The sequence below is a fragment of the Lissotriton vulgaris genome, unplaced genomic scaffold, assembly GCF_964263255.1.
Source record: "Lissotriton vulgaris unplaced genomic scaffold, aLisVul1.2 SCAFFOLD_911, whole genome shotgun sequence".
NCBI classification, from domain to species: Eukaryota; Metazoa; Chordata; class Amphibia; order Caudata; family Salamandridae; genus Lissotriton; species Lissotriton vulgaris.
Window position 1 is genome coordinate 21,184 of NW_028247209.1, and position 18,838 is coordinate 40,021.

Genomic DNA, 18,838 nt, shown 5'->3' on the forward strand with positions numbered 1-18,838 from the left:
CAACCTAGCCACAAAAAAGTGCCACCCATGTTAGCTGAAGGCATTTCTTTCCTTCTGTGCCTTCAGATGCAAATCAGGAGCTCCGTTCCTTCTGTCTTCACTCCATGTAGAGATTTCTTGAAAAAATCTTCTGTGTGCAAGAGACGAGTCTCCACCTAAAATGGCAGGGTTTAAACCTCGTAAGAACTATTGCTAGTTGATGTCTGTGACCGACTTCACTTGGTGTGCCTCTGGTTCTTGGGTTAGACGCCCAACTCCAAGGCCTGCACTTACTGCACCCAAAGTAATCCAAAAGCCACCTGTGAATGTAAAGCGAAGCTCTATATCGATAGAGAGTTACCATCTTGGAAGTGGGGATAAGTAGTTATTCCCACTACTTCCTTGTGCCGAAGAAGGACTGAGGCCTCTGCCCTGTCCTAGATCTTCATCCTATCAACACCTTCAAATTCAAAATACTCACCCTGGTCCAAGTTTTTTATTAACTGGATCTTGGAGATTTGATGGTGGCACTGGGCCTGCAAGATAGGTATGTGAAAAGAAGCACCCTAGAAAAAACCTGTTGTTCAAGTTGGGCTACGAGCACTTTCAGTTTACCATGCTCCCCTTCTGCCTCACTAATGCCCCTTGGATGTGTACAAAGACAAGGGTGATTGCTGCCCATCCTTCGGAGGTTGAGAGATACCTGCCTTCCCCATCTTCCATGACTGGCTGTTAAAGATGAGTTCACCACAGTCTGTGGCAGATCACCTCCAGACAACGGCGAACCTCTTGACATCGTTGGGAATTTCAATGAACCGAAGTGACACCTAAATTCTTCGTGTAGGTTTCCCTTTACTGGAACCACCCTGGATAGAGTGTTCGTCTGAGCCTTTACTCCAGGCCAACAAGTCCAGGACATTCAGGCTATGATCCTAATGTTTCATCATCTGTCTTGGGTCTCAGTGAGGATGGTTCTGAGACTTCTTGGTCTGCTAGCTTCCAGCATCCTCCCCAACGACAATATCAAATGGCCTATGCGGCTCTGCAGTGGGATCTGAAGTCTCAGTAGGCCCAACACAAGATGAACCTGCCAGATTCCATCCAGGTGGCTGAGGAGGTTGCATACGATCTGCACTGGTGGCTGACCCCTCTCCCTACCCAACGCAGATATGACTGTGTTAACATTCTTCACTACTTGGTAGGGTATGTCATTCTGGGAGGGATTGGGTCATTGGTCATTGGTCCTGTGCCAATAGTTCTTGCACCTCCAGAGTTAGCTGAATTTTCAAGGTAATTCCCTGATGGTACATCACCTGGTGGGATCTTTAGTCGCCACAGTGGACAAACTCAGCTGGCAGCATCTAGTGGATGATGAATGGTACCAACACCCAGAGATGGCACCGGGCATCTTCCAACAAAGTGGAGAACCCTAACTCAGTCTCTTAGCCACCTTCAAGAACTTTCAGTGTCAACACTTTTGCACACTGGAGTTTCCACAAAGGCTTTCCCTCGAGGGCCATTCAACCTTGAGTGGAGACTTTCTCTCAGAGACGCTATCTTCCCTGCCATGAGTTCTGATGAAGATCAGGAATGACTGGTCGCATATAATCTTAGTAGCTGTGGGCTGGACCAGATTGGTGTGGTATCTGGAACTTATGGGCTTGAGCAACTGTCCTCTGATCAGGCTGCCTCATTCTGCAGCAGCAGGGCATGCGCCGAGCCATGAAAACCTGCACCTATGTGCCTGGAGATTGAGTAGTAACGGTTGATCTCCTTACATCTTCCTCTTGAGGTTGTTAATGTCATCTTGGCAGCCAAGCACCCTTCCACGAAATCTGTGCATGCAGGTTGCTAGGACAAGTCTGAGGCTTGGGTGCAGTACCTGCAATTTGGACCCATGGCTAGTAGAACTGTTCTGTTTTTTGTGCCTGTCTGCACTCTCTTACTTTCTGTTTTTGAGATAACTTGAGCTTGAGGCTCTTTTGGTCAGGCCTCCCTATACCACCTTTTTTGTGGGGAACCTGATGTGACTTGAGCTGCATTCCTATCTGAAAATTGGCATGCTTTGTCATGTTGGATAAATCGTCTCCCTCCTGACCTTCTTTGCTATGCCATATTCCTCAAAAGAATAAGAGAGACTCCATCGTTTGGACCCCCACAATTGAACTCTGCATTTAAATCAATTGTACCAAAGAATATTGGGTGGATGATCAGCTGTTTGTGGGTTTCATTGGGTGAAGGGCAAGGCGGTACGAAATGGACTATCTGTCGATGGATAGCCTCAGCAGTAAGATCTGCTGAGCATTGGCTTAGACTCTGCTCCATGAAGGTCTAAAGGCTCTTCCACTAGAGGTAAAGCTGCTACCACTGTGTGGGCACACATAGTGTCTGTCTTAGTGATATGTCAGGCAGCTGTGCATGCATCAATGTACACATTCATTAAGCACTAGTGTCTCAACAGTAAAGTCTGTTGATATTGGCATATTGCCCGCTCAGTCCTGTAGGACTTTTAAGTTGGAGCCATTCCACTGACCTGCCAACTTGGGAGGTACTGCTTTGGTATGTACCTTCTGTAATGTATTTTTGGTGGATATGCTAAACGCATGTTTCCTTACTGTCCCCATGCATCCTCTTTCTGTGGTATGGTTTCTTCCATCTAAAAAGATCCCAACTCTGGAATCTGCACAGTGTTTTTCCAATTTTCCTATGAGCATCGTGCCTGAATCTTATGTCAGCGCATATGGGTGACGCTTATATGTGGCTTTGTTAGTCACTGCTGATGCGGAACAGCATTGACGCAGAGTCACTTGGCACTTACTACCAGCATGCTGGAGCACTGCTTTAGAGTTTTCTGGATCCAGTCTGGCACCTGAAGATGGTCACTAGGTAAGTAGTCTACTGTTGAATAAGAGGATCCAGCGTAAGTTGCATTACTATGATAAGTAACTTGTTCTGTGAGATACGAAACAGCGATCTGTATATATCACCTGGCTAAGTGATAGTCTCTGACAATACAATTTTGTCTGACACCTAATACTTCCACTAACCGAGCAGAACTCTGCAAGAGAGGAGAAAAGTTGGTTACCTTTTTGGCTTTACGGATATCTACTGGTTGTGACCTCAGTAATTTGGTGGTAAAACAAAATTGGAATTGGAAGTCCAGCTCTGTGATGACTATAAACCTGCTGGGTAGAAAAGAAAACACCACCTTAACCTCGGTTAATCTTGCATCATTGCCAATAAACTATTCAGATATTAGACACTGTGAAGTTCCAGCTATTGTGTCAGTACCGTAAACCTCCTAGGTAGCACTTGACATTGTTGACTTTAAAATTCAGGAATTGCACCACACTTATTCTGAGTGTACCCCTTACTCAAGTAGTTGTTATGTTCAGCACTTACCAAATTAATTAGAATTGAATCCAAGGCCTCTAGAATTAGAATTTAGAAAAAGGGCCACCAGTGAATACCTGGGGATTTAAGCCTTGTGTTCAGATTATAAATTCAGTCAAAGCTAAAAGCACCACCTGCCCACAATTGATGAAACAAGGTACGCATGCTGCTAAGTAAAAGGGCAGCCATCTGGATAAAATCTCATTTTTTTTAACTCTTAGCGCTATTCATTTAATACCTCATTGCTCACATATAAAACTATTATTGTGTCCTTTATCTCAGTCTGAGACCCCTTTGCTCATAGAACCACAACTTTAAAGCATGCATTCTTATGCAAAAGCTCTATGCCTAGGATCAGCAGTTGCTATTGCCCCAGGTGCATGTGAACTAAACCTTTGATACCCTTGTAGAAGAATTTGTGAAATGTAGCCTCTTTATACAATACGTAGCATATCATGAGACACTAAAATACAGATATTCATCACACAGTAAAAAGTTAACACATGGCTCCTTGCCTGTATATTTCTTCTTAACTCTGTAGCAAATGTATGCCTTCCAAAAGTAGAAGTTCTGACAATTCTCGAGATTGTTGAGACAAAAGCATATGGCACTACAGTATCCAAAACAATTACAAGCCCTCTGAAAGTATGGGTGAGCATTCACACCAAAACAAAATGGCTTTTCTTTGTAAGCTGGTCATCATACCACAAACAACTCTCCATGGCTCACAGCTTAAATTTACTGTATCCATAGAAATGAATGCTAGCCATAAATCGAATTCCTCACCACAGTAGTGCACACTATATCCATTGATTCCATCTCTTATTCCTCATACTAAATGGGGAGTATGTTTATTATTATACAGTGCTGTACATGTATATTTTTGGTCAGAAACGTACCAGATAGAAATCTTAGGACTCATCAACTCATCATTTACAATCATAGGCCAACTAGTGAAACACAAGTGTGCTCAAAACCCATTTTATATAATACACGTTTCTAAATCACTAAAACAGTGTCCTTAAGTCTATCCCATCCAGAGCATTTGGAATGCAGTGTAGGCAGAACTGTCGAGACATAGACCCATCTCGTGCCATGGAAGAGTTTCGAAATGTATTGACCTTAAACTAGTAGGGGGAAACGTGCTATGCATTGATTGGCTGTAGAGGTTTCCATATTCCCAAAATAGGTGAAAAATGTTTGACTTGAAAAGAAGGAAGTGGAGCATGTGCAAAAAATCACTTCTTCTGCTATGGATAAACTGTTTTACCAGTAGATTTTAGGTGTTGATAGTTTTTTTGTCTTTTCCGGTCCTGAAGAATCGCGAGTAAATTCATGTTACTCGAGAAACATGTAGACCTATATTTTCTAATGAAAGACACTCTTGACACGAGACATTACACTCGGCTGAATGCCCTGCTCACTGTTTTTAAACTTGGATAGGAGACCCCCAGAAGAAATTGATCTTTGCCAGGTACTCCCAATCCTATTTTTAACTCGCCACTGCACATCTACACTATTCTGGCCCCACAGCCGCACTTCACCATACGGATGTTGGATAAAAGATCTCTGATAATGTGCCCCTTTTTACGGAGCCCGTTGGACAATGCACCCCCGGTCCAACGAGGAGCAGCCCATATGATGAAGCATGACACCCGAGAGGGTGTGTGAGGGCATTACAATCCAACAAATGGATTTCCAACTGTAGACCCTAAGTGGGCGTTGCTGGATCCAACCTTTCGTTGTCTCTTTGACTCTGCCACTAGAGGAACAGCATAATACCACTTTTTTGATAGGACCAATGTCTGCCTCTTAAATATAAAAAGGGAATGTTAAATTGATTAACAGCCGTCCTCCTTGATTGATAATGTACTTAGTTAGTGTCTCGCGTGTATTATCACACCAACATATAGGCTTTGTAGAGTGTAACAAGAGGGTTACCAGCAGGTACACCTATTAAACATAGGAATAGGGTATTAGGACAAAAGTACATTGAAACTCCTACATTAGCAAACAATAAGAGAGAGAGGGATTCCATCAACACAATCATTAACATTTTGACACATTGAATTATCATAGATTTCACATTGTAATTACAAACAGGCGCAGCAACCTCATCATCATCAGCAAGTCCGTTATATGCAATCCAGCTCCCCGATTCTTTTAACGAAATTTACATAGGCACCTTCTGCTTTTATACATTATTCTTTCTGCTCTGCCATAAATAAATCTATGCCCTTCTTCCATTCAGCTATGTTGAGTACTTCAGGAGCTCCCCAGCGCCTGACCAGGTCCCATTTGGCCACCACCAAACCCAGATTACTAGGCAGCAGTTTCTCCCATGGTCATCCATGTGTTTGGGTTTCCCTGGGGGTCATAGTTAGGGTCTTAAGGCAATTGCACCCCTAGTATAGTGTTGAGTTCCGACAATACTCGGCGCCAGTATAGTTGTAGGGCCGAACAGGTCCATAATGTGTGTATGAATTGCCCTGATTCCTTCCATAGTGCAGACAGTCTGGTGAAGGTACTCTGCCTATTTTATTGAGGTGAGCTCTCTCATAATATATTCTATGTAGGCATTTGAATTGGATGAGTGGTAACCGGGCTCTAATTGCTACTTGTCTTGGGAACATCAATGCTTCCTCCAATCTAGGTCTTCAAATGCGTCAATATCGGGGTCCCACCCAGCCCTCAATTTTAGGAGGGTGTCAGGCATGTAATTAGTATTCAGGGAGGTCCGAAAGGATATTTTCAGCTTTCCATGCATGTGAGAGCTGTAGGTATTTATCGCACTGTCATACATGTTTTTGAAATTCCCTCTGGAGGGAAAAAAAGGGCATCAAGTTTCCCTCTTCGACCAATTCACCACCTTCAGAAAGGCCTATCCTGCATTCCAATTTGTGATCAATTTATATATCCAAAACCAAATTGTTTTGTAGAAATAAAGACCCACAGAGCTTTTTTAAGTTTTGTTACACATTAAGATATTGTTCACATTAACTGTGTACTATATAAAATATTGAGATAATCTAAAATTTCACTCAGAAAGCAGTTACCTTAAATCTTGTTGTTTTCAAATGTTTAGTTACATGAGAGACAAAAGCATATTGTCTATAACCTATTGAGAGGCACACTTTTGTTAAGTCTCTTACCACATGGAGTTGGTTTACCAGTGATGTGAGAATTGGCTGCCATTTTAAACCCCTTAGGCAGGGTACTATTTAGATCATTCTTCACCTAAGGCACTTGCACTTCTAGCTCAAATTCTGATATAGACTTCTACCTTCATGCTTCTCCTCACTTGGTAAAGTTCCCTAGGTGCGAGACTCGAGCCAAACATTTTGAAGCAATTTTCTTACTCTTCGACAGGTGGCATCATGCAGCCCTGAGTTGGATCTTTCTACTCCGAGTATGATATTTGGCCCCCATATGTGCACAAGCTTTGTGTGCTGACATCTGTTCCTTTCTTTCTGTGCCTTCCGACGAGGGTCTAAAATTGGAGTGCTGTCTTCGGAGTTACTTTACCCTCCGGAAAACTTTTTCCTTCTAAACGTTTCACAGTGTGTAGGATATGGGCCTTAAAATGACCGGTATAAGCCATGACTGCCACCGACAAATGTCTGCCTCTGGTGCCTCGGCACCTTACATGACTCAGAGTGGTATCCTTGGTTGGTGAAGATAAATCACTAAGCCTGCTGTGGAGCCTAGTTAGCCATCCCCAAATTCTCTAAGAAGCAGTCTGAGTCGAGGGCACCGATGCATATCATTCCCGAAACCATTTGCATGAAGATTCCAAATCGAAGTCACTGAACTCGGGTAATTCGGAGAGATCCCATTAACAGCCTCAGAAGTCAAAACCTGGGTCTCTGATGTCCACCACTCACACCATTCAAAGTTGTGCTGCAACCCAGGTACCTCCAGGGCTGCTGAGCTGTTCCACGGAATGCACTCCAGCAGTGTTCCCGCCCCCATTTCTCTTTGAGCAGTTTGCTACAGTGAATGAACTCTGCCAGCTCACAGAGACTGCAAAGACATTCTTTGGTAATCCACCGGATCTTGTTGGAACGCCATTAGCTCCAAGGATATGAAGTGGCTGCTTGTAGGGACCACGTTGGTGCATCTGTTCTTGACGCCGACCGTGCCACTGTACCGCCACCCTTAGTCAGCCTCAGCCTTGGTGCAACATTGGACGACACTGCCCATGTCACTGGACCAAGCCTCTATGCCTTTACTGAAAGTCAATGATGCCGGACATGTATCAAATAGTTTTTGGGGATTCCAAAACTCTTCCTCTACCCGCTGGACCACAACAGTATGCTCGTTCAAACCCAGACATGATGACAGTGATGGTAATTATGGGGATGATGTTTTAGAAGGGAAACATATTTGAGGACCTTCAGGATGCTAGTAGTTTGGACACCTCACCAGACATTGGATTATCCTCCCCAAATCCAGCCAAGGTCACAGAATACCCCGATTTAATTGCCACGGTGATCGAGAATGTTAAGTCCTCAACCTCAATCTACCCATGCCAGAAGTAAAAAACAAATGTCCTCACTCTGGTTCGTACTTAAGCTAGGATCAACTTAAAACTCTATTGCAGGGGTCTCCAAACCGGTCCTGGAGGGCCGGATCCATGACAGATTTTTTGGATATCCCCATTGAGATACATGTAGTTATTTTAAAAATCTGGCATGGATCCGGCCCTCAAGGACCAGTTTGGAGACCCCTGCTCTATTGCCTTTACATGAGGCACACATTGACATCCAAGTGAGCCCTGGGCAAAATATGGATCTACTCCCCTCTGATTCCACCCCAACCCCCCACCCCCCCAACCCCTCCACCCCCTTCAGAATAGTCAAGTGGCAAGATGACACAGACCTGCTTCCGGAGACACCAGATTTTCTCCTCCAGCACCCCACCCTGTAGAACTTAGTGGTACAGGCACCATCAGCCTCAGCCCCTTCCATGCTCATGACGGAACGGTTCCGTCATGAGCGTCGGTTGGCCTGTGCTTATGACGGAACCGTTCCGCCATGGTTCTATTGGTTCTTTAGAACCTTCAGCACCGCAGCGGAATTCGCGCAGCTCTAAAGGGGTTAAAGATAATCTAAACAAATAGTAAACATTCGCGAAACACCTGTTTTCAGGTGCCATTATTGACCTTGCGTCTGTCAACACCTCAAACCACCTAGGTAGGTACTTGCGCATGTTGTGGAACAGTGTAGCGGACATCTTGCTAGCTGTCTTAGAAGACATCAGACCAACCTTAAACAGTCTTATTTCTGGTGGACAAGATTCAGCGAAGTACACAATTCATTCAGGACTGGACTCTACTGAGAGTAGGACAGTTGGAGCCAGTGTTGTGCTGCAGAGCCAATCATGGATTCTCTGCACAGTATTTTCTTCTGACGTCCACAGTCCCTAATTGACCTGGCCTTTGATGCCTTCAGACTAGTTCGAGTGAAGGCTTACACAACCTTGAAAAGATTTAAAGAGAGTAAGGCCACCACCCGCATTCTAGGCCTAGCTCATCATGCTTGGCAGTTGACAGCACCCCTTTCGAGGCTTTAGTAAGGGTTTACAGCAGAGGCAACCTCAATGTATGCCTCACTCCCTTCGGGGACAAGGCCTTGAAGCAAGTGTCTGCCCCCAGGGGCACTAACCATCCAGCTGGCATAAAACCACTTTAATTTGTCCTTTGGGGCACACGATCTCCTGGTGGGAGGTTGACTCATCTTTTACCTCCCAGATTGGGATGCATTATGTTGGACCAATGGGTGATCCAGATCATCGAACAGGGATGCTAGCTACCCTTCGTAGCCAATCCTCCGGACATACTACCCACACTGCAACAACTCCCAGAGGCCTACCTGTCCATTGTCTGTGGGACATTTGGGCTCTGTTGGCCAAGGGAGCAATAGAGATGGTGCTGGCTTCAGAGATCGGGACTGGTTGCTCCTCCCTTTTCTAGTGATGAAAATAGAGGCCTTTGCCCTATCCTGGAACTTCACCTGCTGAACTTCTTCCTCCAGTAGGAAAGGCTTAAAATGCTTCCCTTGGCCCAAATTCTGCCTGCCCTCTATCTAGGAGACTGGATGTTAATGCTGGACTTCATTTTCACACCCCCATCCTACAGTCCCACAGGCAATACCTGCAGTTTCAGGTAGGCCACAAGCACTTTCAGTTTTCTGTGTTACCCTTTGGCCTTACTAGTGCACCGTGAGTGCTCTCCAAAGTGGCTGAGGCAGCAGCCCATCTGAGGAAGTTGGTAATTCCAGTCTTCCCATACCTTGACGACTGACTGCTGAAGGGGGGCTCGCTACAAGCAGTCGTAGGCCACCACCAGGCGCCAGCCAGCTTATTAACATTGTTGGGCTTTTCTATCAATGTGCTGAAATCATACCTAGATCCTTCACAATGGCTTCCTTTCATCAGAGCCATCCTGGATACAAGTCTCTTTTGAGCCATCTCTCCTCAATGAGTCTAGGACGTTCAGTCTGTGATCACTATGTTTCAACCCTTGATCGATCTATCAGAGAGAGCTACTCTGAGCTCCTGGTCCTCTTGACCTCCTGCATCCTGCTCTTGGACCACACCAGCTGGCACATGTGGTCTCTGCAGTGGGATCTGAAGCCTCAATGGGCTAGCATCAAGGCAGTCTATCAAATGCCTTTCAGGTGTCGGAGGAGAATGCAAAAGATGTATAGTGTTGGCTGCTTAACTGCGATTACACCGGCGGGAGACCCCTCTCCCTACCCCACACAGAGCTTACAGTCATGATGGATACATCATTGCTGTGTTGTGGAGGTCATCTGATAGAGGTGTAGATAAGAGCACTCTGGTTTCTGGGAAGAACTTACCTCCATATTAACTTGCTGGTGTTGCGATCAATTCACATGGCACAGAAGGAGTTCCTAATGTCAATCACAAAGATACTGTTTTGTAAAAAAAGACTTATAAGAAGAAGAAAGGACAAATCTGAAGCTGTTCCTCCTGACTTTCAAGTGGGAGGTGGTGTAGATTCTCAAGCACTACAAGACTGCCATGTGGTATTGCAACAAACGGGGGTGTATGGGGTCATGGGTTCTATGCCAGAAGGCGTTAGATCTCTGGAAGTGGCTGAATGTTCAGGCCATCTCCCTGACTATACAGATCCTGGCAGGATCTTTAAACTCTAGAGCGGATTAACTCAGCCTATGTTGTTCAGGATGAATGTCTAGAATGAATGCCGGCCACACTCGGAGGTGGCACATGGCACCTTCTGGCAATGGGCAGATCCCTGGTTCGAGCTATTCAGCACCACAGACAATGTGCAGTGTTAGAAAGTTTGAGCATTGGAGTTTCCAAGGCAGTCCTCCCTCAAAGATGCCTTCCACCTATACGGGGTTCAGGACTCTTGGACACCTTTCTGCTTCATCTTTCCTGGCCAGCATACTGAAAAAGATCAATATAGACTAGGCCCAAGTCATCCCCATGGATCAAGACTGGGCAAGGAGAGTATGGTATCCAAAACTTCTGTCCGTAAGCACATGTTCACCAATCTAGCTGCTCCGTCGAGAGAACCTCCTGTTGCAGCAGCAGGACTGAGTTTTGCACCCAAGCCTGCACAACTTTGGCCTATGTGCATGGAGTTTTAGTTCTAACACCTGATGGCTTTCAGTCTTTCTCACTAGGTAGTTGGTGTGATCTTGGCAGCTCAGCATCTAGCCAGTAAATCTGTTTATGGAGGACGCTGGGAGAAGTTTGTTCCTTGGTGTTCTTCCAAACCCATCCAACCTCTTAAATACAGTTATCGGATGTTCTCTTGTTTTGTTTGTTTCTAGTCCCGCATGCCCTTGATGTGGTAACAGTTAATGTATACCTTTCGACCCACCATTTTATTTACTGAATCAGCCGTCCGTTTTCAAATCACCTGTTGTGATGCATTTTTAGGGGAAAAACTGGCCCATATGTTTCCACCAACAGCATGTGTGAAGCTGCAGTGGGACCCTAATTTGGTTCTCACTTATCTTAAGTGCACTTCAGTCGAACCGATGCGCACTTGTCTTTGCGTTTTAACTAAGACAGCATTTCTCATCAGCATAACAACGGCCGGGCGAGTGAGCGAACTCCAGACTTCGTCTGAAGTTCCACTGTATACATCTTTCTTCCTGAACAAACTAGTCCTCCTAACAAAAGCATATTTCCTTCCTGTGTTAATTACGCCTTTCCACATAGGGCTATCCACCACATAGCCAGCTTTGTATGCACTGCCTCACCTGTCCAAAGGACTCCACCAGAGTGAAGGCTACTACTACTTCCCTGAAGAGCAGTGTCCTAGTTGTGGACATTTTTGAGGCTGTGTTATGGACATCTCTCCACATGTTAACAAAGCATCTGGCCTGAATAGCCAGGTCCGACAGGACATGCACTTTATCCTCCAAGGCTTCATGGTCTGAGCAATTCCACAGACTCACCACCAATAAAGGCGTACTGCTTTGGAATCTATTCAGAAGATGAGGAATATGCAGTTAGAAGTCGATGCCAGAACAGTTTACTTACTTTTAGTAATGCCTTTTCTGGTAGAGATTCTAACTGCAGATTTCTGTTCGACCCTCCCTCCTCCCAGGTCTGTGGAATAGACTCGTCCTGTCCATTAATAAGATGAAAAATCTGAACCTCGGCACTACCTGATTTCCACGGTTCCACGTCCGACGATGCAGACAGAGACTAGAAAGAAAAATTGACGTTCACATGCATGATAGTGAATATATGCAGGGCTTTGAGTGGGATGAAAAAACTGGGGGGGTCTCTCAAAGGGGAGTGGCCATTGTAATTAAGGGCGTGGCTTAAAAACACATAAGCTAAAAATCTGTGCTTAGCATAGTGTGCAGCCCGAATTGTATTTTGCGGTTTGTCATTGCATCCAGATATGATACAATAAGTAACATCATAACTACAACAAGGCAGGACTATTGGCTTTGTCAATGGTTGTTAGTTGCTTAAGACAAATAAGCAGCAACTATGGCTTGTTGTATATAATATTGAAAAAGCTCCAACTTAAAGCCCTGGTGACAACACAACAATCTTGCGGCTCCTGAGTTTCAAAAAGAGATGGAAAATCCAGAGAGAAAATGACTTTCTTTCAAGGATTTCCCTTCCCCTACAACTCTCACCTGACAAGACGTCATGCCGTAACTTTTCTACTAGCGAGAAGTGAGTAGTGTGAGCACGCACACATCCATATGCCTGCTGTCAGTGCAGTCTGGAAAAGAACAGACGCCTGTGCCAGGGCACAAAACAGAGCCCAATAGAGACCAGTTTCGAGGCCCCCTTTAAAAAAACTGCCAGTGCTCAGACCCAGTGAGACTGGGCCACTTAAGCCCTGAATATATGGATTCCGATGTCCTATAGAGAGTAGACAGATCTGATGTGGAGCCGCAAGATGCCACTTGTCGACGCACAAGGTAATTGCTGAAAAGATTCTGGATCCAGCCAGTTGAATGGTGAAATTCAGAAGGCAAGGAATCTTTGGTCTAATAGTATACCAGAATATGCGTTACCGAAGGAAAGGTGCATGTTCTTTTTGCACATTTGTTGGGAAGGTTTGCCACAGTGACATTTGTTGCGCAATCTATTTCTGCCTCTACTACTCTGATCTTTGCTCCTCCCGATGACTGGTAATATGAAGTTTGTTCATCGAAGTAATAAATTGTACAATAGTCTACCTTTTGAAAAGTTAGTTCAATAGCTGTATGTAAAATGGTTGTTGAGTAGCGAATAGGAACCATGTTTTAATCGGTCTGGAAGAGGAGATATTCTGAATGGAAAATATGCTGTAATAGAGTCAACACCTGAGACTTAATGTTTTTATGGAATCTTTTGGTATATACCCTAACCAATCCTAGGATTGTACCTTTCCAAGCAGTGTCATTTTGTTTCTGTTTCTGTAGGAGTCTCTTGTATGGAGACTGATTATAAGCTCTGGTCACCTTCAGATGAGCGAGGAAATGATTGTTTGTTGGGACGCAAAACAGTTTTCAAGAGAAGAACTCCCCATGCTACATGTTTTAATGGTGAAGATTTTGATCGACCAATAATGACATCCAACTGCTCTTGCACAAGAGAAGACTATGAATGGTAACTGTAACCTGTTGCATCTCATATCATATCTATCATATTTTAAATTTCTCAATGTATCTTGACTTTGTGTGTACCATATTTTTGTTTTTTATTTTTAGTGACTTTGGATTTAAGCTAAGTAAAGACTTGTTGTCTGAGATTTGTATCCCTGATCCTGAATTTGCTGGAAAACGTTCTGCGCCACCTGTTCCGTGCCCTGTCGGCAGCACTTACAAAAAAACTAGAGGGTGAGGGTGCTCTAAGTGTTTGTTCTGTTAATTTGTTTGTGCGTTGTGTGGGGTTTGTTATAGCATGTAACCATTTTTGAATTCCTGGGTAAAATTAGTTAATTTTAGGTAACTGCTTTCCCTCACTTCCCTTTTTGGACCTTGTCTTCTTAAGGGTAATGTGCTGCTTTTTTGTCTGACGATTAGCACACATTTGATGTGGCTGATGCAATCATCACCTTTGTCCAGTTCTCCATGTCTAAACTGAAGCCTGGCTCACTGATAACTCTGAGAAAATTACAGCTCTCCTTCTATGGCCCTCTGTATTGCATTGTTGGATGTGACTGTGAAGGTAGGCATGGCAGAGGAACTGTAGTTATTCACTCACATTTGATTCAATGCTAAAAACTTCATCAGAATCCCTGGTTTCAGTGCCTGATCCAGGAAATAGCTACAACCAAAGCTCTCACAATCACACTAAATGTCATTTATTATCCCACCCCCACCCATGGACAAATGCTGGAATATTTCACAGAACCGTTTTTGGTCTCAAACTCTGTTTCTGTCTGTGATTTGACTCTCCAATGGGGTGAAAACAAGGGTGCTACAGGTATGTTCTCATCACTCCTTCAGGAAAACCTCCCCAATATTATTCCAAACCCACACACATTACAAAGTGCCATGGTTGACTTTGTTTTCTACATGGACTCCTTAATGAATGCTAATGACCCCATTCAAGTACATTGCTCTGATCATCTATTGAACCTTTAGCAATACAAATGACCCATTGTTTGGTCAGGAAATTTGGTTCTGGGACACTCAAAAAAAAAGAATGCTATTGATTTCATGGCCACTAAGCCAAAGAACACCCTTCCATCCATATGCATTACCAGTATAGCAGGTTTTCAGCAGTCAATTGCATTCACCAAATTAAAGACCTCTGTGATGAATTAGCACCTCTTAAATAGACATAAATAGGAGATTCTCTCAAGACATTTGTGGAAGGAAACTCTCTGAGAGTGATAGAGAATAGATGGTGGCAATCTTAATCTGGCTACAGCGTATTGCAGCATAAATGTAGCAATGCTTCCACACCTTACGTTTTGCTCCACAGCTCTAGCAGTCATTCAAAACTTTTGTTTAGAGTTGTGAAACTTTCCAACAATTTTTCACTAACTCTAACCATCATGAACCAAAATCGAAATATGAAGAGTTCTTCCACTTATTTGATAAAGTTAAAGCTATTGAGTGTTATTTACCTACAAAATCTGATAAAAATGATGCCTGCCAACTGAACGGCAAAGCCAACTTGAGCTGCTGCCAATTTTTCCGAAGTCATTAAAAGTTATGTTCTTGGTATTATAAGAAGCATTGGTCCCAGACATGGGATGAACATTGTCTCCATTGTAACGAGGAAATTGAACACATCTCCCATTTTCTGTTTTGTTGTCCACTGTATTTGGCCCCCAGACGTAAGTGGTTAAAACCGGTGTGCTTAAAGTTGGGAACCCGAAGCCAATCCGAAGCCCTCAGGATACTTGAATCAGACTGTTCAACATTATATGTGGTTGGTGTAGCAAAATATCTGGCATGGTCGTGGTTAATTCGTACCCGATCATTATTGGCTACTGTATCATAATGAAATCATGTATATCCATAAATTGTCTTTTTGCGACAAACAGTATGTTTTTTAACCTATGAAATGTGTTTTTTAAAGTGTAATAATGTGTTGTAATTTTATGACCTTTTACTATGTATTATTCGACATCTAATGTTTAATATGTATTTTTAGAAGTATTTTTATATGTAGTATTTATTGTATAGGGCTAGGTGAATGCTTTTATGACAAAATGTCGAATAAAGCTTATAAATTGATTGGTATTATTGTCAATGTGAAAACTATAAACCCCTTTACTGATAGAGTGCCTGCAACATTGAAAAGGAGTTCTCTTAAGGACATCTTTAGTCCATTCCTCTCTCTTTGCAAGTTCCTGACTTCAAAATTGGCCTTGCACCCTCCGCAAGAGGCCACCCTGTGCCACTTACAACCTTTGGCCATGTGCGGCCTAGGTTAGCATCGGGTCCAACCGCCTGTGCGCAGCCGGCCCACCGAAGACACTAACACCCCACCCCGAAGGGGTGGGAGGGGGGAATTAGGGTCCGTGGCATCAACGTATCTTACCCTTGTACCCTATTTTGCTTTTCTTTTTTTCCATTTTCAGGACACGGGACAGAATCCCTGTATCCAGTAATGGCGGTCTAAACATTTCTCTTCATGTTGTGTGGCTAGCGAATCAGAGCACGAACTCCCTTGGGAGCAAATCCGCTTCTTTTGTTATTTGAAGTTGTGAGTCCGCGGGACTCCTACTAGAGTCCAGAGAACCCAGCTGTCCAGATATCAATACATTTTTCACTTTAATCTCTCAAAAAGTACTGAAAAGTTTACCCAGTAGACAAAAATCACACTTCACTTTCTGGGTAAAGACCTAGTTTTCTGCCTTCCTTAGTTACCGCTTCCAAGCAGTACGGCATACTAATTTCTCGTCTAACAAGAGGGAACTGACTTGGGGGGGTTCCCAGGGTTCCTCCCTCTCTACACTCCTCTTTAATTTGTATCTTCTCCCTCTAATTCGATCTTTGAGAGAAAGAAGGATTGGGACGTTTAACTATGCTGATGATCTCCAATTGGTGTTTGACATCAACTCATCAGCATCCTCAGTTTTCCACTTTCAAACTACTATGATCTTTATAAGTGACTGGATGAATAACAACCAACTCAAGTTGAACCCTGACAAAACTGAGCTGATTCTCACAGGTGGCTCTGCCAATCCTTGGCATTCCAACTCCTGGCCATCCACTTTGGGCAACTCTCCAGTGCCTGCAAGCTTTTTTAACACTGTGTAATATTATATTGCGCTGGGGACCTCTGCTCCCCAGGGTCGGCTCCTGCTTTGTCCCGGGGTGCCCACCCGAGACATTGCTGTTTGCTGTGGCTTGGTGGGAGCTTTACCACTCCCTCAAAGTCACAGCATATACTCAGTTCCAATAAGCGAGAGCTGACAAAATGCTCTTGATTGCTGGAAGAGGGTAGCATTTGTATGTTTCTATTCCCACTGTCAATGAAGCAGGGAAACAGACTAATTGCTTTCAAACACAGGGAGCTGCCTGTGCCTGAAAGCAATGCTGGCTCCCGCAGAAGGCTGGAGCCGGCTAGGACCACAGAGGCATTCAGGCTCCCACCGTAGTCCCCAACGGACGTCACTGGGTGCCCTGCGTGGCACTGCCCATGCTGTGAGTGATGTAATATGTGAGGTGGTAATAAGCAGTATATTGTGGGTGTGTAAGTTAATAGTTAGCTCACGTAACTAAAACTGTAGAATTTCAATATTCTGTATGAGTGAAAATGCCCGCAAACTATAACGTTTCTATAACCTTTGGTTTATACATGAATTGCCACTGATGAAGGGACAAATGGGACTCCTGAAACGCGTTTGGCACACATCATTGCTGCATGTCATTTCGAAGGTTGCCTGCTTGCAAGATTTTCATTAAAAATCATCGTGAACCACGTACCTTCTTGCGGTCTTCTCCTTGGGGCTAACCTGTTCGTCTGTGTATATAAATCGGCTGTTGCCCAGCCGCGGAGTTAAGACCCACTGCCTGAAAGCAGGTTCGAGTTGGCGCCATGCCGGTGTTGCAACTTACGGAAAGAAGGAGTTGGCGCTTTTACAGGACGAGTGCCAGCTGACGTTCACTTGGACTTCTGCAAAGCAGAGCAGGCATACCGGCGAGTGAGTGCACAAACCCACATGGGTAAAACTTTTGTTTGAACTGCATGAGCGATACGAGCATACCCACACGGGATCACCTCAGCGCACTACATTAACCAGCAGGCCTTGAAAAGGCCACGCCCATTAAGGCAGGTGATTTGAAATATAAGGTGCGCAAGAAACATTGCTCCCATTCGCCATGAATTGCCACTGATGAAGGGACAAATGGGACTCCTGAAACGCGTTTGGCACACATCATTGCTGTATGTCATTTGAAGGTTGCCTGCTTGCAAGATTTTCATTAAAAATCATCGTGAACCACGTACCTTCTTGCGGTCTTCTCCTTGGGGCTAACCTGTTTGTATATATATATATATATATATGTATATGTATATGTATATGTATATGTATATGTATGTATATGTATGTATATGTATGTATGGTTTTCTCCCTCGAAAGAAAGAACAGGAACCCAGGGGCCAGTTTGGAGAAACTTTATTGTACAGACTTCAACTTCGGTGGCGGCGAATGCATTTCGGGCCTTCCCTTCTTCAGCGCCCAACACCGGACCCATGTGACACCGCCACAGTTCATCCTGCTGCCTTTTAAGTTGTTAGATTGGGTCCGCTCCTCCCCCATTAACGATCGCGCTCACCTGTTGCAGCCCGTCCATGTCCTTGGACTGCAGCACCCAGAATGCTGTGTGGCAGCAAAGCAGGTTGGTGGAAGATACGGGGATGGACGGTAGCTTGCGGCACCCCTATAGGCTAGCAGGCACAATGACACACTTCGCTGCAGATCTGCACGACAAGTCTCTCCTCGAGTCCCTATACTGCCACAGCCACTGCCGTCAGGATTCAATGTGCAGGGGCGTAACGCGGTCCCAATTAGCCCAGGAGAGGTAAGATACCTCAGCTGCTCAATTCCTCCTTCCATCAGGGTGGATAACAGACAATGTTCGTAGCCGAACCAAAGGATATGCCGTGAGGCGTGCCAGTTGTGGTCTGGATCCAAGAGCGTGGCAGGGAAATCCTGAACTGCGCTGCTGGCCAACGTAGAAATGTCTGTATGGTTTTCTCCCTCGAAAGAAAGAACAGGAACCCAGGGGTCAGTTTGGAGAAACTTTATTGTACAGACTTCAACTTCGGTGGCGGCGAATGAATTTCGGGCCTTCCCTTCTTCATCGCCCAACACCGTACCCATGTGACACCGTCACAGTTCATCCTGCTGCATTTTAAGTTGTTAGAGTGGGTCCGCTCCTCCCCTTTGAAATTCACTGAAAAAAACCATAGGTTTCAGGCCTTATACAGTTAGGAATTTGCATTTAAAAAACCATTGAAATTGCTCCTATATATTAGTTGTACT

General features: G+C 44.4%; 1 protein-coding gene across 1 annotated transcript in view; it reads left to right on the forward strand.

Annotated features, from left to right (window-relative positions):
- SORL1 (sortilin related receptor 1) overlaps window positions 1-18,838 on the forward strand; it is a 607,546-nt gene that overhangs the window by 7,787 nt on the left and 580,921 nt on the right. The window contains exons 2-3 of the mRNA XM_086949665.1: window positions 13,308-13,494; window positions 13,596-13,724. Coding sequence (XP_086805791.1) covers window positions 13,308-13,494; window positions 13,596-13,724 — 316 coding nt within the window. The remainder of the gene's footprint in view (window positions 1-13,307; window positions 13,495-13,595; window positions 13,725-18,838) is intronic.